Raw genomic sequence first — 20,496 nt, 5'->3', positions numbered from 1 at the left:
TGGGTATTTAAAGCCTGGCTGGCGGCACCCAGCCCCCCCCGCCCCCTGCCATGCTGCGTGCCCTGCTGCTGCTGGGGGGCCTGGCCCCCGCCCTGCCCGCCGGTGAGTGCCCCCGTCCTCCTTCAGCCGCTCACCCCAATTCCCGGCCCCTGGCAGTGGCACCCGCTTTGGGGTGCAGCCACCAGCGCCCACGGGGACCCCACCAGGGAAAGGCTGGGGGGGTCCCACCTGAGCCCTGGCCTCCTGGGACCCCCCCCCAACACCTCTGTTCTCCCCCACAGGTCCCCACTGGGCGTACGAGGGTGAGTGCCCCCCCCCGGGAACCCCCGCTTGCCCCCAAACCCCAAATCCACCGCCCCACACCCCGATAGGCCGTCACCCGGGTCCCCCCAGAAGGGAGGGGGGTGGTGGGTGCAGCCCCCCCCCAGCACCCCCACCCCACCCACAGGCACCTGGGGGTCCCCAGATGGGTGCAGCCCCCCCCGGCCCCTGCCCCGGACCCCTGGGCCCCCTAAGATGGGAGGGGGTTGGATGGTGACAGGCTCCCAGGACCCCCCCACCCTGCTCCCGGGTGCCTGGGCCCCCCAAGATGGGGGGAGACAGATGGGTGACAGCCCCCCATCCCACTCCTGGACGCCCGGGTCCCCTAAATAGGAAGGAGGTGGGTGGGTGACACCCCCTGTGCCCCCACCCTGGATGCCCGCATCCCCTGAGATGGGGGGAGGTGGGTGGGTGCAGCCCCCCGTGCCCCCCCCCCCCCCCCCAACGCCTGGGTCCCCCTCGCTCCAATGCTCCCATTGTGCCCTTTACATAAGGCTCTGGTTGCCAAATCCAATTAGGATCCGGCACTGGCCAAATCCCGGCTAAACCCCGTCCCGCCGGCCCACGGGGACCCCGCGGGGCCCCCCACACCCCCCCTCCGCAGGATCAGCTTTGTCCCCGCTCCCCCGGCTGGAAAAAATGTCCCTAGAAGATTAACGAGCTTTGGGTTGGGAATGTCACCCGTGTCCTCGTTTGGGGGGAAAGGAGGCCATTTAAGGTCACGGAGCCACACTGGGTCCCCAAGGTGGAGGGCAGGGGGAGCCCACCTGGACACCTGGGTCCCCCCAGGTCCCCACGGGCAGCAGCACTGGCCCGAGGGCCACCCGGCGTGCGGGGGCCGAGCCCAGTCGCCCATCGATATCCGGAGGCAGCGGGTACAGCTGGACCCTTCGCTGCCGCCCGTCCGCCCCGTGGGCTACCAGCGCCCCGGGACACCGGCCTTCACCCTCGCCAACAACGGCCACACCGGTGAGAGGGAGCCAGGGGGTCCTTGGCAGGGGTCCGACGTGCACAGCCGTGCTCAGTGTCCCCCCTGTGTCCCCGCCCCGTAGCGGTGCTGGTGCTGCCGCCCTCCCTGCGGCTCCAGGGGTTGCCCGGGGGCTTCGCCGCCGCTCAGCTCCATTTCCACTGGGGCCGGCCCGGCCGCACCGGCGGCGCTGAGCACCTCCTGGACGGGCACCGCGCCCCCGCCGAGGTACGGGGCCACCCCCAGCGCGGGGTCCAAAAGGGGCTCCGGCCTGGGAAAGGGGATGGGAGTGGGAAATGGAGCAGGAATGGGGTGAGAATGGAGCAGGGAATGGGGCCGGGAGCGGGAAACAGCACAGGAACGGGGTGGGAAACGGGGCTGGGTGCGGGAAACGGGCGTGGGAAGGGGTCTGGATGCTGGAAACAGCACAGGAATGGGGTGGGAAATGGAGCCGGGAGTGGGAAATGGCACAGGAATAGGGTGGGAAATGGCACTGGGGGTGGAGAATGGTGCAGGAATGGTGTGGAAAATGGGTCTGGGCACAGGAAATCTCGTGGGAAATGGAGCTGGGAGCGGGAAACAGCATGGGAATGAGGTGGGAAATGGGTCTGGGGGTGGGAAATGGGTGCAGGAAGGGGTCTGGGGGCGGGAATCATGTGCAGGCATGGGAGGAGGCATGGAAAAATGGGTGCAGGAAGGGGAAACAGGGGTGGAAAGTGGGGGTGGGAACCGGGCTGGGGGTGGGAACCAGGACAGGACAGGGCGACAGGAGCAGGGACGGGGTGCAGGCAGCGGCTCCAGACACCGGGGAAGGTGCTGGGATGGGGTCTGGGATTGGGCCATGGGAAAGGGGGCAAGGGAAGGGGACACCAGCTGGGGGTCACGGCTGGGGGGGTCCCTGTGCTGCCCCCCGTGGACCTGCTCTGCCCCAGATGCACGTGGTGCACTTCGATGCGGCGCGTTACGCCAACGCCAGCGAGGCACAGCACCACGCCGGCGGGCTGGCCGTGCTCGGCATCCTGCTGGAGGTATGCGGACCCCAAAACAACCCCCCCCCCACCAACAACCCCCCCCTTCCCCAGCCCTGACACCCCCCTCCTTCGCTCCCCCAGGTGGGTGCTGACCCCCACCCCGCCTACGACAACATCCTGAGCCACCTCGGGAGCATCCGCTACGCCGGTGAGCGAGGGGCGCGCGAGCGAGGGGGGAGCGAGGGGAGACAGCAGGGAAAACGCGCAGTGGCGGGAGGGGGGGGACATCCCCAAAATCCCCCTCTGTGCCCCCCCCCCCAGGGCAGACGACGGCCATCCCCTCCTTCAGCGTGCAGGACCTGCTGCCCCCACGCCTGGACCTCTTCTACCGCTACAACGGGTCCCTCACCACCCCCCCCTGCTTCCAGGGCGTCCTCTGGACCCTCTTCCAGCAGCCCGTCCGCATCAGCCTGGCCCAGGTAGGATCCGCTTTGGGGCAAAACCCCCCGGTTTCGGGGAGGGGGCAGCCCCAGCACTCCTCCCCCCCACCCCCCCCTTTCAGCTGGAGCAGCTCCAGGGAACCCTTTACGCCACGGAGGCGGACGAGCCCGAGCCCCAGCCCCTGGTGGATAATTTTCGGGTGCCGCAGGAGCTCAACCAGCGGCCGGTGCTGTCGTCCTTCCCCACCGGTGAGTAGGAAGGGCCCCCCCCCGTGCCCCCCCTAAAATGGCTCCGAGCCCCGTCTGACTGCGAGGCTCCGGCACTGAGCCCCGGCTCTTCTCTTGCAGGGACCGAGGGGTATTCGACAGGTAGGGCCTGGCTGGGGGGGGTCTGGAATGGAGGGGGGGGTGTCACCCCCCCGCCCCGGTCCCCCCTGAGCCCTCTGTGGTGTCACGCAGGTGAAATCGTCGCCATCATCTTCGGCACCGTTGCCGGCTGCCTCGGCCTCTTCCTCACCATCCACTTTGTGGCCAAGAGGACGCGGTGAGAAGCCCCCGCCCCAAGAAGGGACCCCCCCACACACAGGAGGGGGCCTGGAACCCCCAGGGTCTGAGGGCCCGGACCCCCACGGCGAGGGTCGCGCTCACCACAGCCCTTGTCCCCCTGCATGGCAGAGCCAGGAGGGCGCAGGACCATGACGTCGTGTTCAAAGCCTCCTCCCGCCGTGGCCCCTCGGACGCCGGCCCCCGACCTTGAACATCCCCCGGACCTGGCTGTGAGGGACCCCCGCTGCCCCCCACCCACGCCAGAGGAGCCGGCTGGGGCTCAGCCCCACAGCAGCGGCGGCTCCTGCCCCAGCCCCACTGATAATAAAGCCCCGTCCCCACCCCATGGCGCTGGTTGCTCTTTGCTGGGGAGGGAACGGGGACGGATCCTGTGAGCCTCCGAGAAACCGGGATACCCAGGTGCCCCCGCTCCCGCCCCCCCCCGAAGCTCAGACAGGGGCTGGGAGTGGAGCAGGATGGGGGCGAGCGACCCCCCTCCCCCTGTCCCCATCACAGAAGTCGCCTCAGCGCTGTGGTACCCATTGATCTATTAAAAGGGTTTTACTCTGAATCAAAAAAATAATTTACACGCCCCACCCTTGGTGCACGGCCGGGTGACGAGGGCCCCCAGCCGGGCCCCGGGGGGAGCAGAAAGGGGGTGAGTGGGGCAGAGCACCCCCATCCCAGCTCCCCCCACCCCGAGAGCATCACCTCGCTTCTGCGGGGGCCGAGGGGGAACAGAGATGGCTGGGGCAGGGCAGGGGGGAAAATGCAAGGGATGGGGGGGTCCTGCCCTGAGCCCCGCAAGCCTGGCCACACCACAGGGCACCCGGCCCCCCTCCGGCCCCCCCTCCCACCATACCTTGTAAGGAAAAAAGTCTAACGAAGCTGCTAACGAAGCTATTGGGGTGCCCACGAGGACCCCAGAATCCCCTCTGGAGTGGGATGGGGCATGGAGCCCCCTCTGCCAGGGCGGGGGGCCGGGCGGCAGCACCAGAGGGACAAACCACGGAGGAGACGGTGTCGCCGTCACCTTCCGGCGCGGAGCAGAGGGCACTTGGGCACGGCGGTGGCACGGGCAGGGCCACGGCTGCCGCTCAGTCCTCGAAAGGCACCTGCAGTGCTGAGTACATCATCACCCTGCTGTCATCCTCCTGCTTACCTGGGGGGCACAGAAAGCAGGGAGGGGGTGAGCAGGGTTGTCTTTGGGGTGGGGGGGTCTGTTTGTGGGGTCGCAGGACCCGGGAGGCGCTGCCCCCGTTCAACAAAAGGGAGACGGTTACAGGCGAGACCCCTCTTCCCCCCTCCCAGGGGCTCCGAACACCCATTTCCAACCTCTCCCAACACCTAAAATGGGGCAGACATCCCCCCAGAAAAGCCCCCACATCGCAGCGGTGCCCCCCGCATCGCACCGCCCCCCCACGCCCGGCCCCGCCTTACAGGAGAGGCACTTGAGGACGTTGTGGAAGGAGCCCCCGGCGGTGACGAAGGCCCAGAGGCCCGTGCAGAGGGTGATGATGAAGATGGGGACCAGGCTGGCCTCGTACCAGGGGTTCAGGAACGTCTGGGGGGGTACAGAAAAAGCCACCTTAGGAACGTCACCGCCTGCCAGCTGCCCCCCCCAAACAGCCATGGGGGGAATGGGGAGCCTCCGAGCGGAGCAGAGCTCCGGGAAGCCTGGTTTAAACCCCTGCCGGGCGATTTCCCACCAGGAGATTAGCGGATAATCCTCCGTCCCACCCCCGGCCCTTCCTCAACTCTCCTTCCCCCCAGCGCACCCCAACAGGCTGCCCGGGGGGCTGTGATCGTCCCACAGCTCAGGGGCGGGGGTCCAGGGGGTCTGAAGCAGCAGGGGGTGTCCCCGCGTCCCCCTCCCCGTGCCCAGAGGGGCAGCTGGTGACAGCTCGACTTCGGGGACAGCTTCTGGCGCGGGCGGCCCTGGCTCAAACTCACCAGCCCCGAGGTGAGGAGGTGACTGGCCACCACCAGCCCCAGGCACCAGTAGCGGCGCTTTTCGCAGGCGTCGAAGAAGATCACCCCCCAGAAGGTGTGGAGCAAGACGAGCGCCATGGTGAGGAACGCTGGAGGGGAGAGAGAGCGACACAGAACCCCCTCAGACCTCGCCACCACCTTCCTCCTCCTCGCCACAGTGAAGGGCCACGCACAAGCCCACGGCCCGTGCTGGCCCCCGACCTCACCGGAGGTGATGAAGTAGTACGGCGAGTCCCCGTGGATCCCGACGATGCCCGGCCCGATGGAGTCCGCCAGGATGTTAATGACAGAAAAGACGCCGCTGATGATGCCAAAGGACAGGCCCGAGACTGCGGAGGCAGAGCAGAGTCAGCCCTGAGCGACCGTGGCCGTGCCACCTCCAGCGCCAGCCCCAGGCTCGGCGCGTGGGTCCAGGGAAAGGCAGGAGAGCGGGAGAGAGAACCGGGAAGGCTGTGGTAGCCCGGTGGGCTAATTGATGCCACCGCCAGGCTGCGATAGCCGAGCATCCCGCTGCCGGACAGCCCCGGGAGAGCCCTGCCCGGGCCCATGCTCACCGTAAGCCATCTGCCGGAGGGAGATGGGGGACCGGCCGTCCTCGCTGATGGTCGCCAGGCCTTCATCCGCTTTCCTGCGCGGGCGGGAGAGGCAGCGTGAGCGGCTGGTGTGGGACGGGGGCCCCATCACGCCGGGGAGGGGAAGGGGTGGTTATAAACAAGCCCGGGGGTGAGAACAATGGCTCCCTTCGAGGGAAGGTGCTTTGCGGGGCTCTCCGGACAAAAAGCAGAGGTTGGGCCCCGAGCACAGCTCCCAGAACACGTCACCGGCGCCACGGAGCCGCCCTGGCACGGGCTCTTACTTCAGCAGCTTGAAGTAGGCGAATCTGAACACCTCCTGCAACAGGACGGAGACGGCCGCCCCGAAGACGAGGAGGCCGTACTGCAGCTTGGCGTCCTCCCGGTCGCTGAGATGGACTGACACGAACCAGATCAGAGAGGCCAGGAGCAGCGACACCAGCCAGAAAAAGGCCCTGGGGGAGAGAGGGACACCGAGCTCAGGCCGTGGGGCTCGCAACCACCCGGCAAACACGGGTCAAGACGCTTGCTCGGGTTGCCCGGGCTCCAGGTCAGGCGTTCCTGGTCATTGCCACATGAGGAGGGCACGGCAGGACAGCACATGACTGAAAAGAAGAACAGATTCAGAAGGCAAAATCCTCTTTTTTTTCTTCTTGGAGCCACGGTGGCCGGCTCGGAGGGAAGAGGGGAAGGCTGAGCCCTCGGGAAGCTGAGCGTGGTGGGACGCAGCCACTCGGAGCCAACATCTCGCTCTTTCTAAAGCGGTGAATCCCCCAGGTCGGCACCCGGGGCAGGAGCTGGGACGCCGGGGACCAACCGGGCACCCCCCAGGCACAGCCCACCCCCAGACACCCGCCACAACTGTCCCCCCCGGGGCACTGTCGGCCGCCCCAGACCTCCTCGACTTGCCCCAAGATCCCCCCTTCGTCCCCCCCGCATACCCCTGTGGCCTGCCCAGGGTTCGCTGCCCCCCACAAAGACCCTCTCTGAGCTGACATCCCTCCCTCAGCCCCCTCAACTACCCCCAAATTACACCCCCCCGCACGTCTCCAGCTGCCCCCTTGACCACCTCCACCCTGGCTGCCCCATCACTCCCCTCAACTGCCCCCTCAGACCCCCCCGGTGCTGCCTGCCCTGCCCCAGACCCCCCGACTGCCCCAGAACTGCCCCCTCGGACCCCCTCTATGCTCTCTGCCCCCCATCTGCTCAGAAATGGCCCCCCTCGATGCTCCCTGATCCCCCCAACCGCCCCTTCGGACCCCCCCGACGCTCTCCGCCCCCCCCCAGCTGCCCCCCTCACCCTCCCCAGCGCCCCCTGACACCGAGAGGCCCCAGAACGGCCCCCCCTCGGTGCTCCCTGATCCCCAGAACTGCCCCCTCAGCCCCCCGCAGCGCTTCCTGACCCCCCCCAACTGCCCCCTCGACGCTCCCTATCCCCCCCCCCGGGCTCACCCCGCCACCAGCACGATGACCCGCAGCGGCTCCGCCGCCACCGTGAGCAGGACGAGGGCGAGCGCCGGCCCAAAGGCGATGCCGGCGCAGCCGAAGAAGACGGCGGCCCCCATGGCGGCGGGGCGGGGCCGGGGCGGGGCCGGGGCGGGGCCGGGGCGGGGCCGGGGCGGGGCCGGGGCGGGGCCGGGGCGGGGCAGCGGGCACAGCGCCCCCTGCAGGGCGGGAGGCCGCGGGGCGGCGGGTGGGGGGTAGGACCAGTGGCGGGGCAGATGCTCCGGGGGAGCCCCTCTGTCCCCACAGCCCCCGGCCCGGCACCGGGGGGTGTCCGCGGAGCCTTCTCTTCTCCAGGCTGAGCCCCCCCAGCTCTCTCAGCCTGTCCCCACAGCAGAGGGGCTCCAGCCCTCCCAGCATCTCCGGGGCCTCCTCCGGCCCCGCTCCCACAGCTCCGTGTCTCTCCTGTGCCGAGGCCCCGGAGCTGGAGGCAGCACTGCAGGGGGGTCTCCCGGAGCGGAGCAGAGGGGCAGAATCCCCCCCTCGCCCCCCTGCCCACGCTGCTGGGGATGCAGCCCAGGCTGTGGGAGGTTCTGGGCTGCCAGCGCATGTTGCCAGCCCATGGCCAGCGTTTCCCCCCCAGCACCCCAAGCCCTTCTCTCAGGGCTGCTCTCCATCTCTCCATCCCTCCATCCCCAGCCTGGGCTGGCACCGGGGGCTGCCCCCACCCCGGGGCAGGACCCTGCACTTGCCCTGGTTGAACCCCATGAGGGTCACACGGAGCCACTTCTCCAGCCTGTCCAGGTCCCTCTGGATGGCATCCCGTCCCTTGTGAGTGTCACCGCACCACACAGCTTGGTGTCACCTGTGCCCTCCATCCCACTGTCCATGCCACTGATGAAGACACTGGTCCCAGCACAGACCCCTGAGGGACAGTCCCTGGGCTGGGGACACGCCGGGCACACGGTGCCATGACCCTGGAATGCTGCTGAAGTCCAAAGCTCTTTATTTCATCCTCTTGGGCAAAGTGGGTCCAGCAGCCTCAGCACCCGTCGGGGGGTTCGCGGGGTGATGCCCAGGGGCTGGGAACACAGAGGGACAAGCTCCAGGGTTGGGGCTGTCACCGCATGCGGCTGTGGGTCATGGCGTGGGCTGTGCCAGGGGTGGCGAAGGTGAGCTGGGCGTACGTCAGCTGTCCCTGTGGGTGACAATGGCGTCAGAGCCACCCTCGCACCCCCAATCTCCCGTCTGCCACTGTCCCTGCTGCTGCCTCCCTGCCAGCCCCGCAGCCCAGCCAGGGGGCACCCCGGGACCCCACGGCCTCACCTCATTCTCCTGTGACACAGGTGGCATCGGGGTCTCAGGCTGGTCACCTGGGGGGGACACAGAGCAGGGACATGTGTCCCCAGCATGGGGATGGGGGGGACAGAGGGGATCAGAGGGGATGGGGGGGACAGAGGGGATCAACGGGGATGAAGGAAGGAGGGGGACTGGGGATGGAGGGGTCAGAGATGGACAGGACAGTGGGGGACAGCGGGGGACATGGTGGCACAGTCCCCTGCCCATACCATGCTCCGTGGGACGGCAGAGGCGGCAGATGCTGAGGCAGACGCTGAGCAGCAGCAGCACCACGGCCCCGGCCAGGGCCCAGGAGCTGGGGGTCACGCAGCTGCCTGGGGGAGTGGGGCTGGATTGTCCCACTGTCCCCCCACAGACCCCCAGCATCCCTCTCCAGACCCCCACCATCCTCCACCGTCCCCCCACAGACACCCACAGACCACCAACACCGTCCACAATCCCCCCCAAGCCCCCAACATCTCCCCCAGGCACCCCCCAGACCTCTAACATCCTCCACAATCCCTCACAGACCCCCCCAGACCCCCAGCATCCTCCACCATCCCCCCACCGACCCCCCCAACATCCCCCCACCATCCCCCTGCCCTGGGACCAAGCCATCCGTCCCCAGTGCCTCAGTTTCCCCTCGGGTGACCCAGCTGGGGGTCCCCTGGGGTCCCCCCTGAACTCACCCTCAGCCTTGCGCAGCTCCACGCTCCTGCGGACGACGGGGCCTGAGGCATTGAAGCGCACCTCGCAGAGCCCCCCGCCCCCCTGGGTCGTGCCCACCGGGCTGATGAGGAGCTCCACGCTCCCCCCCAGCCCCAGCACCCGCCCGGCCTCCCCCGGCCGGGAGACGAGCACGGGGCCGCAGGTGGCACCCACGGCACAGACCAGGCTGGGGGGGACCCGGGGGTCCCCATGGGGTGCCAGCACCCGCACCCAGCTCTGCTCCCTCCAGCTGTCTGCAACAAGAAGAGGGGCTGCAGCGGGGTCTGGGGGGAGGATGGACCTGGGATGGAGAGGGATAGAGGGATGGAGGGGATGGAGGGGATGGAGAGGGACAGAGGGGACAGGGGGGATGGAGGGGATGGAGAGGGGTGGAGGGGACAGAAGAGACAGAGGGGACGGAGGGGACAGAGATGGACTGAGGGGTGACGGATGTGGACGGAGGGGAACAGAGAGGTGGTGGAAGCAGGTGGAGGATGCTGGAGGGGGTCAGGACAGGACCATGAGGGATAACAGGAGATGGGGACCACGGGGTGACCATGGGGGGACCAGGGGCACCCTACCTCCCACCAGCAGCACGGTGCCGCTGCCGAATTCCAGGCTGTGGACTCTGTGGTAGGCACACAGGTAGAGGCCGGTGTTGTCGGGGTGGGCGCAGGGGATGTGCAGGGTGACTTTGTGCCCCCCAAACTTGCAGGAGAACCCCTGGCTCATCTCGCTCTTGCAAGCCACAACCAGGCGGGGCCCGTCCTTGCCGTGCCGGTACCAGGACACCTTGGCTTTGCTCTCCATGTTCTCGTTGGCCTCACAGATGATCTCCACCGGCTTCTCAGGCTCCACGACCAGGACAGGCTGGGGCTGGTGCAGCCTCAGCAGCGCTGCCGGGGCTGTGGGGGCCAACGGGGGCTCATTCCCCTCCAGCCCCACCATAACACCGCCCCCCCCCACCAGCAGCCAGTTGCTCCAAAACACCCAGAAACCTCCCCAAAGCAGGGCCTGGCTGCTCTTCCCCAGCCCCTGAGACTCACCCAGGCAGAGCCACAGCAGCCCCGTGGCGGCCAGCGAGCCCCCGGCTGCCATGGGTGGCCGGCACCGCGATGGGGAGGCCGCCTCCTCCCTGGGGCCGAGTCCTTCTGCAGAGCTGCCACCGCTGCCAAAACCACGGGGCCCCCGGGCAGTGACACCCCCCTCACCTCGCTGGCTTCGTCACCGGAGACGTGGCGGGGACATGCCACATGCCGGAGCATCCCTGGCAGAGGGTGCTGGGGGTGGGATGCCGCTGGGTCCCCCCTTTGCCCCCTCCCCTGTTTTGAAGCCTCTGAGCAAAACGTGGGGGGTCTTTTTGAGCATCGTGGGGGAATAAACCCGCCCGGGCAATGCTCTGAGCCGAAGGGATGCTGAACCCCCCTCCGAAACCTCCAAGATGGAGAGAAAATTATCTGCAGAGGCAAAATCCAGGCAAAACGCAGATCCTGAGCCCAGCGCTGCCTGGGACCAGGCTTGGGGGAGCAAAATTGGGGGGGGTTAAGCATTTTGGGGATGCTGGGGGATGGAGATGGCCTTGGCCAGGAGTGGACAAGTGCTGGGTCCACCCTGCTGACCCCGTCTCCGTCCCAAACAGCTGGAAATCACAGCAATCCCATCGCTGCTGCCGGGTTTTGGGCAATTCCTGGAAGCATTTGATTAAAAGTGTCCCCCTGCCACTCCCAGACCCCTCAAAAATATCCCTCAAAGGGACTAAAAACTGCAAAGCTGTTTTTTTCCCACCCCCCAGCCCTGCCGCTGCCTTTCCTGCTGCGGTTCGGCACACGGGGCCCTCGGCCAAAGCGGCGCCGAAAAACATCACAAACCCCCACTGCTGGCGCGGGGCGGGGGGGGGGGGCGCGAATGGTGAAGGTGTTTGGTGTCAATAAACTCCATCCAAGTGACAAAATACAGCGGCGAGGCTGACCGCAGCCATCTCCAGCTCGAGCAAAGCCTCCGCCTGCTGCAGAAGGGCAGCAGAATATAGAATATATATTGAATTAATGTCATAGACTCCTACTGCAGGCGGATGCCATGCTCCGGAGGTAATTCCCAGTGGCTCCCATGTGGGAGCTTGGGAAAATCCCACCCAAAGACCAAGAGCGAGCAAAGCGTTTGCCTGGAAGAGCAGAAAAACCAGGGAATGACAAAGTCCGGGGCTGCCAGGAGAGACGGGCAGGGGGAGGAAAACCCCCGCTGCGATGTGGGGCTTGAATTAAAATTGGATTTTGTGAGCGAGACCAGGGCGCATGGTCCCTCCCCAAACTTCTTCCACTGTTTCCTCCCCAAACTCCCCCTCTCCTGCCCCCCCCAGACCCTCAAACCCCAAATAACCCCCCAGGCTGGAGGATTCGCTGGTCCCCGGGACCCTTCACCCCCCCCGGCATCACCCTGCACTAAACCCAGCCCAAAAGGGTCCCGTTGGTGGGGGATGGGTGGCAAAGCCACTGTTTCCACCCGATTTCCGTCACCTGAGGATGGAAAGTCCCACGGGGGGGGACACACACGTTTGGGACTGACCCCCCCGTCCCAGCTGGGGCAGGGCCACCTCTTGGGGTGCCTCCTCTGAGCATCCCCAGCCCACCAGTCTGGGAGGGAGAGAAAATCTCCCCAGACAGAGAGAAAATCTCCCCAGCAAGCGATTTTTCGGCCACCATGTCCTACGGGCTCCTGGGGACCCTCCTGCTCCTCCTGCCAGGTATGTGCCCGCTCCAAAAATACCCCAACTTGGACGGGATTTGCCGATGTGGTTGTTTTTTTTTTTTTGCTCCAAAACTTATTAAATTAATATATTGAAGAGCCTGAAGTGCAGAAAATCTGACTCAAGGCTTCCCCCCCCACACAGGAGGTGCCTCAGCAGAGGGGGGACGGGTCCTGCAGAGCCCGGGGCCCCTCCGGGTGCCCCCCGGGGGGACGGCGGAGCTCAGCTGTCACGTCTCGGGAATCAGCATCCACGTCGACTGGTACAAGGAGAAGCCGGACGGCAGTTTGCACTGGATTTACCAGAGCTCTAATGACTCCCAAACAAAGGGAAAATACTCGGGGAAGAAAAAACAGCAGGATTTTTCCCTCGCCATCAGCCCCGTGCAGAGGGAGGACTCCGGGGTTTATTACTGCAGTTCCTCCATTTCCTCCACCTTCCACTCCTCCTTTGGGAACGGGACCAGGCTCGTCGTCACCAGTGAGTGCCCGGCAGGTCGCCCGGTGGCTGGGGACATCCCCGGGGAGGTTTGTGCCCCCCCAGCTCTCTTTTTCCCTCTTTAGATGCCACCGAGCCCAAGCTCTCCATCCTGGTGCCTGTCGATGTGGAAGAACCCAGGGAGGTCCCGGCCAGCATCCCCCTGCTCTGCCACCTCCGTGACCTCCCTCCGGGCTGGGACACCGTGCTCTGGCAGCCCAGCGGGGAGGTGACACCGGTGACGGCGGCGGCCGTGGATGAGGACGGTGTCCTCAGCGCCTGGAGCATCACCTGGGTCCCAGCCGAGCAGTGGGATGGGGCTGCGGCGTGCACGGCCCTGAAGAGGGACACGGGCAGGACCCTCAGCGTCAGCATCCGTAAAGGAGCTGGGGAGGGTAATTAGTCATGTTGTCCCCACCTCAGATCCTGGCCTCCATCCACCCCCTGCATCCCAATTCTTCCAGCCTTTCCTTGTCTAGGGAATCCCAACATTCCAGTTCTCCCTCATTGAGACACATTCGGGAAATCCCTCGATCCTTCCATCCTCTCGCTGGGGTTCCCCCCGCACTGAAAGGCTTTAAACCTGCATGTCACCCCCCCAGCACCACACTGACCCCCCATTTCAGGGGATACTCGGCCCTGACCCCCCATTTTGGGGATGCTTGGCCCTGGCCCCCCCCATTCTGGGGGACGCTCACCCCTGACCCCCCATTTTGGGGGACGCTCGTCTCTCCAGAGTACCAAACCCACATTCTCGCCCCTCTATTAACTCTCCTTCCCCCCCCGGCAGAAGGATGCCCTTCCTGGCCACTGGCACTGGGGCTGTGCTGCGTCTCCCTCCTTTCCCTGCTCCAGCTGACCATCCTGCTCTGCCGACGGCGCCTGGACAGAGGTGACACCCCCCAGTCCCCCCTCACAGCCCCTTCGCCCCCACTCTCTTCCCGCCTCCCCCAGCCGCCCACAGCTCGCCCGGCTGCTAGAAACCGCTTCCTCTACCCCCGGTGCAAAAAAAATTCATTTGTTTACGGCGTGGTAACGCTGCTCTGGTCAAAACCCAACACCCCTCGGATTCAAAATTTCCTCCGCAGTTTTACGGGGTGGGTGGGGGGGTGTGGAAAACTCTCCACCACACTGGTGAGAAAAATCACTTTTGGCCAGCGTTGGTGCTGCAAACAACGCTTCGAAAAGCATCGAAATTGGTCACAAGGCTGGGTTAAACACAAAATATGTCATTTTCGGAGACAGAGGGACCACCTTTTGCCACCCTCGGTCCCCAGCACCACCCGCCCGGTGTCACCCAGGGCAGCTAAAAAAACCCAAACCTCTTTTTTTTTAATGCTCCGCATCTCCTCCAGTGCGAAATGGGGTTGAACAACATCAGCTCTCTCTTCCTCTTGCAGACGGATCCACGACCGTGCGGCGCTGAAATGTTGCTCTGCCAAACCCCTTCACCTGCAAAATGAGTTAAAAACCAAGAGAAAAGGGAAAATCATGAGAGCTGCGGGATGGGAGCCAGGTGGGCACGGCCCCCCGTTGGCCGCCGCTCCCAAACCTCCACCAATAGCTTGCGAATTCGCCCCAGGAGTAGTTTGCAAACTTGCAGGAGCTTCGCAAAAGCCAGGAGGATTTCTTTTTCAGCCTAATCTTTTCTGATAGGATTTGAGCACCAGCCCCGGGAAAATTCCCTCCAGATATTTTCTAGCCTCTTGGGGGGAGAGTTTTTAAGCCGAATTTTTTTTTTGTTTTGTTTTTTGTTTTTTTATTCATTTGTAATCTCGAAAGCGAATTTCACGGCTGCTCGTAGCCGGTGTCACGCACAAACTGCCTGGAAAGCTTATTTTTGGTGGTTTACCAGCGAACAGGAGCAGCCACCGCCGTGTCACCGCCACCTAGTGCCACCGCGCTGCAGTCCCCCCGTCCCCTTCGGGTGGCCGGAGCATCTCCAGGAGCTCCACCATCCCATTTTTCCCCCTTCCAGGGCAGCAGCGTGGGGGAAAGAACCTGTGCTTTTCTTCCCGCTGGGTTTCTCGGAAGGCCGTAAGCACAGGGAGGAGGGAGGGGATGCTCGATAGCAATGGGAGATGGCGTAAAAATAATAAAATTCCTAATTCCTGGGTAAGCAACTGAGGTCTTGGATTTATATCGGGTTACGCCTTGTGGTATCCTGCACAGCAGCCCTCAGAAATTGCTGTTAAACAGCGGGAAAAAGTTATTTTAACATCATAAAATGTTAACACAGCATCACCTCCCGCGGCTCCCCACGGCTGGGGACAGAAAGGGCCCCCGGTCTCAGCTGAAAACTGGGGGTGGGACAACGTGGGGTTATAAATCCCTCCTGCATCACCCACACTGAGAGCCCCGGGAGCCGCGAGTGGGGACGATGCCCCGAGGAAGGGCGAGCTGCTGCCCCGCGGCAACCAACTGCGAAACCAGGAACCGTACTGTATTGTACTGTATCTTGGTTTATTTTATTTTATTTTATTTTATTTTATTTTATTTTATTTTATTTTATTTTATTTTATTTTATTTAAATTTATTTTACTTTTTGAAGATTTACTGTTTAAAAGTGCCTTTTCTTCTTTATTTCAAAGCATCCCATGATTATTCCCCAGCCCTGGCAGAGCCGCACGCCCCAGCTGGCAGCAGCCAGGACGAAGCAGCCGCCTGTTTAGCACAGGGCAGGGGAGGGCAGGGGAGGGCAGGAAATCTTTATTTCAGTATCTCCAGCAGAAAACCCCGTCGGGCAGCGGGAAGAGCCTGTTGGGTGGGGAGAAGAGCCCCGCCGTTCCTGCAGGGCGTCCCATGGGACGGGTGGCTCGTCCCACCCACCTCCCGGCATCTGGGGGACGGTGGGAGCCCCACGGCGGCCAGTGCCACCCGGGAATCCGGGGAATGGATTTTTTAGGTTTCCTTCATCCATCTCCTCGTCTCCTGCAGGGAAAACACCAAACAATGTCCCCTCCGGCGACTTCCGCAGGAATCCTGCTAACATCATCTGCTCGGGCGTGAGTTATTGTTAAGGGAAGGGTCTTATTTACCGCCCGCGTTTCTTTAATTTCCCTTCAGGTTTCGCTTCCGCCGATTAAAGCTGGGAAATGACGCGATGCATCCGAGAGCTGGGGACGGCGCTGAGCTCACTCGCACCCTCGTCCTCAAGCGCAAAACCCCCGGCCGCGGTGAGAGACCCCGACTCGCAGCCTGGCGGGGCTTCAAGATGCTCAGAGCATCCCCAGGACACAGCGCGAGGAGCAAGAGCCGCTTTTGCCATCCCCCTTTCTGGAAAAGCCATTATTTTTTGGCTCGCATGCTGCATTTTCCCTCGGCATCGCGCTCCCAGGCTGCTCCCTCGCTGTGGGACCTTTTACGGTTTGATTGCAGCACGTAACCTTTAATAATTAAAAAAAAAAAAAAGAAGACGTAAAAGTAGAGATTGTGCAAAATAGGAATTAGGTTTTGGGAAAGGAGCATGGGATCAGAGACGGGAAAGATGTTGGTTTGGCTGCTTTTCTTGGCTGCTTGCTTTTGTGTTGCAAGGCATAAAAAGTGAGTAAGAACAAACGTAAAAGGAAAAAGCAAAACAAAACAATAGAGCTTTTTCTTTTTCCGGCCAGAAATGCAACTCAAAACCTGTGCCCGCGTTACCCCAGTGGTCGCCAGCACCCAAGGGCCATCCCGCAGGGATGCAGGGTGCTGCCGGGGATGCTCAGGCTGGACACCGCAGTGTTCGGCAGAGATTGGAGCACAGGGTTTGTTCGCCCCCTTGTATCACCTTGGAGTGTGTTTTACCCAGCTCCCTCAGCGGCATCTCCCCGCTGCAGGTATTAGGTATTATTTTTCCCAAGTTTTGTCAAGTTTTACATCTTCGCATCCAACCACAAGGAGCTGTTCTCAGCCCCAAGCCAGCAAATCCCTTTGAATTCAAACTCCAGGCTTGCAAGCCACGAAGTTTGTCGTCCAGCCCCATCCGCTCATCTCATAAAAAGCCACCACCATCCTCATAAACCTTCCTTGCCCGTTCCCTCCCCATCACTTCAAAACCAGAATATTTTAACTCTTTCACAGCTCAACACCTCCCCACGCGCCTCCTGGCCGAGCTCCAGCCCCGGTGGGATTCATCCCCCTGAGCTCAGATTTCTGCTTGGGTTGAGATTTTGAGTTTTGCTGTTATTTTTGTGGGTCGAGAGGAGGGTTTGGAGAGATTCGCTTCCTGCCTGCTGGGTCGCTCGGCATTCCTCTGTGCTTAACCCTTTGCCAAGCATCTCCCCATGGGTGGGAAAAGCCCCTTCGGCAAAGCACGTCCAGCCCCCAGAGGCTGCAAACCCTTTGGGGATGTGCTTGAAAAAGTCTTCAGTTGGGTCCCCTCTTAGTCGGAAAAAATAAATAAATCTGCCTTTGGAAATCCTGGCCTTAAAATCGATGGGAATCTTCAGCTTAAAATCGACAGCAATCCTCACCTTAAAATCTATAGGAATCCTTGGCTTAAAATCTATAGGAATCCTTGGCTTGAAATCTATAGCAATGCTTGGCTTAAAATTGGTAGGAATCCTCATCTTAAAATGGACGGCAATCCTTGCCCTAAATTCAATAGGAATCCTTGCCTTAAAATCAATAGGAATGCTTGGCTTAAAATCAATGCAAATCCTTGCCTTAAAATCAATAGGAATCCTCGGCTTAAAGTCAGTAGGAATCCTCGGCTTAGAACTGACAGCAATCCTTGGCTTAAAATCGATGGGAATCCTCGGCTTAAAATCGATGGGAATCCTTGTGTTAAAATCAGCAGGAATCCTCGGCTTAAAACCGACGGCACAGGGGTGAGGAGCGCATTCCCTGCCACTGCTCTCCTTGGCCGGTTGCCCCGCGGGTGCCCGCACCCGTCCCACCCCCAGCTGGGGGTGGGAAACCACCGGCTGCAGCCCGTGCCCCCCCTTCCCCCCCCCAGGTCTCGTCTCAGCGCAGCTGTTTGCCATTAAACTCCCTCGCCCCGCTGAAAAACTCGCTTCCGTTTTCTCATCTGCAAAGGAGAGGAAACTCCCGAGCCCGCATCCCGCGGGGGCAGGCACCCAGCGAGGGGGGGGTCGGGGGTCCGTGGTGGGGGAGCATCGTCCTCTAGGCCATTTTGCTGAAGAAAATGGAAACACAGGGCTGGGAAAAGATTTTTCGGACCGGCAGGAAGCGCCTTGGGGGGTGGTGGGTGAAGACAAGGCAAGAGCAGGGTCTGCGTCTCCTCCCAAGGTGGTCCCATGTTCAACCACCCTCCTGGGAAAGGGTTCTCCGAATCTTCCTCGTTACAAATTTCTTCTTGTCCTATCTCAAAATAAAGCTCCTCTCCTACTCGTGAAGACTTTCCTTGCTCATTCTCAGTTTGCCAACACCCACCTCCTGCACCACATCCCAGAGCCCCCAGAACACACCGTCACCCATCGCCCTCAAGAGACCAGTTGGGAGAGGAAACGGTCTTGGGTGAAGTGATTTTTATTGCTGCGTAAGCAATAAAGTCACCGCGATCTCAGCACTCCCCGGCAGGAAACCCGCGGTGTCGAGCAGCCCCCACCACACGTTGCCCAGGAACTGATTTTATACCTGATTTACCTCCCGCTCCTTCTATTTCCCCATCGCTTCACACCCCAGTTAACACCAGTTTCCACCAGCATCGCATCATCTCCTAAGAAAAAGCCTTCTGCGTCAGTATTGGCTCTTCCCCACAAAGCAGAAGAGCCTTTTTTTTTTTCCTACCCATTTCTCTTCCATTTTTAGAGGAGAGAGGGAAACAAGCAGCGCCATCAGCAGGTACCAAGGCAGCACGCCCTGCGGATGCAGGAACAGAAACTGACTGCAAACACGGGGGCTCCTACAGCATCCCAACCCGGCTGTTTCTACCTAACCGCCAGGATATAAAATAAGCCTGTGACCATTTGCATTTCTTCTTACTGATGGAGAAACTGAGGCCTGGGAAGGTGAAATGAAGCCAAGAAAAAAATCCCCCAAGACTTTACGGGAAGTCAGGAACTGAATCTGGCTCCCAGTCGTCGGCTCTGCCTTTGCCTCCCAATTGCCGCCTTCTCTAGACTAGAAGGATTTGCTATTAATAACTTCCGTTATGCTCTGCTATAACATAATCAAAACCATCCTCCCGGTATTTGCAAGTGCATCCAGCGGCACTAACCCTCCCTGGGGAGTAACTTCCCAAGATTTGCAACTCAGCCATCAGAAAAGTCCTCGTGAAGGGAAAAAATCTTCCACCGCCGGAGCGGCATGACGGGCACCGCGCATCTCCTGTCCCGCACGGGGCAACCTTGAGCCCAGCCCGACGCCGCACCCCTTGGCAAATTGCAGAAAAGCTCGTTTTTTCCCCACGGAGCGCAGAGGCTGCTCAGTCCAACCCTTGCAAGAGTCATTTCCTGCCTCCGCTGGGACGTCTCAAGAAATTCCCGAGCAGCAGTGCCTGGCCGCATCGGTGGACGACACCGAAACATAGGATGACAAACTTTTTAATTGCAGCACTCCTGGTTCTTCATTTTTTACTGGGTAAATATATTCCTCTGTTTTTTGTGGGTTTGTTTGGTTTTTTTTTTTCCCCCCGGCTTGCAATTTAATTTTACCGCGCTGCTGAGGGCTGGGCGGGAGTTATTTCTGCGCTGTGGCGACGCTGTGCGGCACCTGGGGTGGGGGCTCAGGGGCTGAGGGGTCTCGGGGTGTTCGCGCGGCGACAGGGGGTCAGTCGCAAAAAAACCCCACAGGAAAACACAATGCAATTAGTAAAAGTTACGGTAAAGCGTGTGCTTGGAGAATATAGCCTGTGCTCGCAGAACATAGCGTGCGCTGGGAGAAGGGAGTCTGATAATTAATGTTTTCCATATTGCATTCAAAATAATTCGCAGTATACAGCCGGGAGCTATTAAGAGAGACAGATACAGGCACAGGGGAAAAAAAAAACAACCAAACCCCAGGATTTCCTGAAGTATTAGGTGGGCACTTAGGAGATGTGGGGAGATCGAAGTCAGGGGCAATTGAGGGAGGAAGATGATGGCACTGGCAGTGCCTGGGAGGGACGAGTGGCGAGGACCCAGCGCTGATCGGGGACGAACACACATGTCATGAGGTAACGCTTCTGCGAACATGAGACCGTGGGCAGCCCCAGGCGAGGGGCTGATAACCAGGATCTGGCAGCTGCCTGTGGCTCTGCCGGCCCAAAACAGCCTTCCTCCCCCTCCTCCTCCTCCTCCTCCACCGCGCAGGAGGAACAACTCCAAGCACGAAACATCACGCGAGGGGTTAAAATTGGCCGCGGAGTAGGGGGGGATTTCCAGCTGGAAGGTCTTTGCGGCAAATCCAACTCCTCTATTATTCTTAGCCTGGCTCCAGTGTAAATACAAGAGCCAACTTGGAATAACTTTCTCAGAAAGCTTCGTGCCTGGGATAATGTGCCCGGAGAACTGGAGTTGACGCTGCTGGAGCCAAAAGGGACAGAGTATTTTTGAAGGGCGAGCGTGGGAAGCTGTGGGGGTGGAGAGACTACACCACGCAGCTCCCCATTTTGGTGCAGATTTCCCCGAAAGCTCGGGATGGGGACGGGGTGGGGTTCCCAGAGCCGGAGCGATGGATGCGCTGCGTCATCCCCCACAGAGCCCGGACTCCGACCCCGGGGCTTTGATGCCTGCACAGAAATCTTTAGGCCAGGTCACTGTTTCCAGTTTACTTCCTAATTCTGAGAGTTTTGGGATCTGGGCTTCTTGCTCAGCCAGTGCCGAGGAATTCAGGGACATGTTAGGAAAAGGTGGAAAGTTTTAGAGAGGGGTACCCGGAGCTACGGCTGGCCCCGGGCATGACCAACAGCATCATTCAAGTTATTAATGGTATAACTTACAATATTATAATTATATTATCTTATTATATGACTATATATGACTATATATGAGTATTAAATTATTAACATTATATTATCTTAGATTATTCGATGAGTATCTGATTATACTGTTCT

General features: G+C 61.6%; 3 protein-coding genes and 1 gene segment (V, D, J or C); 2 read left to right on the top strand and 2 right to left on the bottom strand.

Moving 5' to 3' along the window:
- Window positions 1-28: 28 nt before the first annotated feature.
- On the top strand, window positions 29-3,590 carry CA14 (carbonic anhydrase 14). The gene is made up of 11 exons (XM_054182776.1): window positions 29-102; window positions 282-302; window positions 1,111-1,290; window positions 1,374-1,516; window positions 2,221-2,316; window positions 2,401-2,467; window positions 2,581-2,738; window positions 2,822-2,948; window positions 3,048-3,068; window positions 3,159-3,243; window positions 3,375-3,590. The coding sequence occupies exons 1-11, from the start codon at window positions 51-53 to the stop codon at window positions 3,454-3,456; spliced, it is 1,032 nt and encodes a 343-aa protein (XP_054038751.1). The 5' UTR covers window positions 29-50; the 3' UTR covers window positions 3,457-3,590.
- A 201-nt stretch (window positions 3,591-3,791) lies between these two features.
- APH1A (aph-1 homolog A, gamma-secretase subunit) lies at window positions 3,792-7,388 on the bottom strand. Its single transcript, XM_054182625.1, has 7 exons — window positions 7,262-7,388; window positions 6,094-6,264; window positions 5,792-5,865; window positions 5,444-5,566; window positions 5,199-5,326; window positions 4,686-4,809; window positions 3,792-4,407 (listed from the first exon to the last, which is right to left on the bottom strand). The coding sequence occupies exons 1-7, from the start codon at window positions 7,372-7,374 to the stop codon at window positions 4,343-4,345; spliced, it is 798 nt and encodes a 265-aa protein (XP_054038600.1). The 5' UTR covers window positions 7,375-7,388; the 3' UTR covers window positions 3,792-4,342.
- An 863-nt stretch (window positions 7,389-8,251) lies between these two features.
- Window positions 8,252-14,093, bottom strand: LOC128900983 (uncharacterized). Of its 3 annotated transcripts, XM_054182693.1 has the most exons (7): window positions 14,071-14,093; window positions 13,841-13,970; window positions 9,880-10,203; window positions 9,280-9,552; window positions 8,821-8,925; window positions 8,579-8,625; window positions 8,252-8,450 (listed from the first exon to the last, which is right to left on the bottom strand). In XM_054182693.1, the coding sequence occupies exons 3-7, from the start codon at window positions 10,106-10,108 to the stop codon at window positions 8,373-8,375; spliced, it is 732 nt and encodes a 243-aa protein (XP_054038668.1). In that variant the 5' UTR covers window positions 10,109-10,203; window positions 13,841-13,970; window positions 14,071-14,093; the 3' UTR covers window positions 8,252-8,372. The 3 variants fall into 3 exon arrangements, with proteins under 3 accessions (XP_054038668.1, XP_054038669.1, XP_054038666.1); XM_054182694.1 differs by lacking the exon at window positions 14,071-14,093 and having other exon boundaries at window positions 13,841-14,038; XM_054182691.1 differs by lacking the exons at window positions 13,841-13,970; window positions 14,071-14,093 and adding an exon at window positions 10,345-11,071.
- LOC128900984 (Ig heavy chain V region B1-8/186-2-like) lies at window positions 11,872-14,535 on the top strand. The segment is given in 4 exon segments: window positions 11,872-12,038; window positions 12,186-12,521; window positions 12,605-12,913; window positions 13,919-14,535. Coding segments are annotated over 4 exon segments (714 nt in total).
- The last annotated feature ends 5,961 nt before the right edge of the window (window positions 14,536-20,496 follow it).

This window comes from Rissa tridactyla, chromosome 23 (assembly GCF_028500815.1).
Source record: "Rissa tridactyla isolate bRisTri1 chromosome 23, bRisTri1.patW.cur.20221130, whole genome shotgun sequence".
In the NCBI taxonomy this organism is placed as follows: domain Eukaryota; kingdom Metazoa; phylum Chordata; class Aves; order Charadriiformes; family Laridae; genus Rissa; species Rissa tridactyla.
Note: the sequence above shows the minus strand (reverse complement) of the source record. Positions and strands in the feature narration are given on the sequence as shown.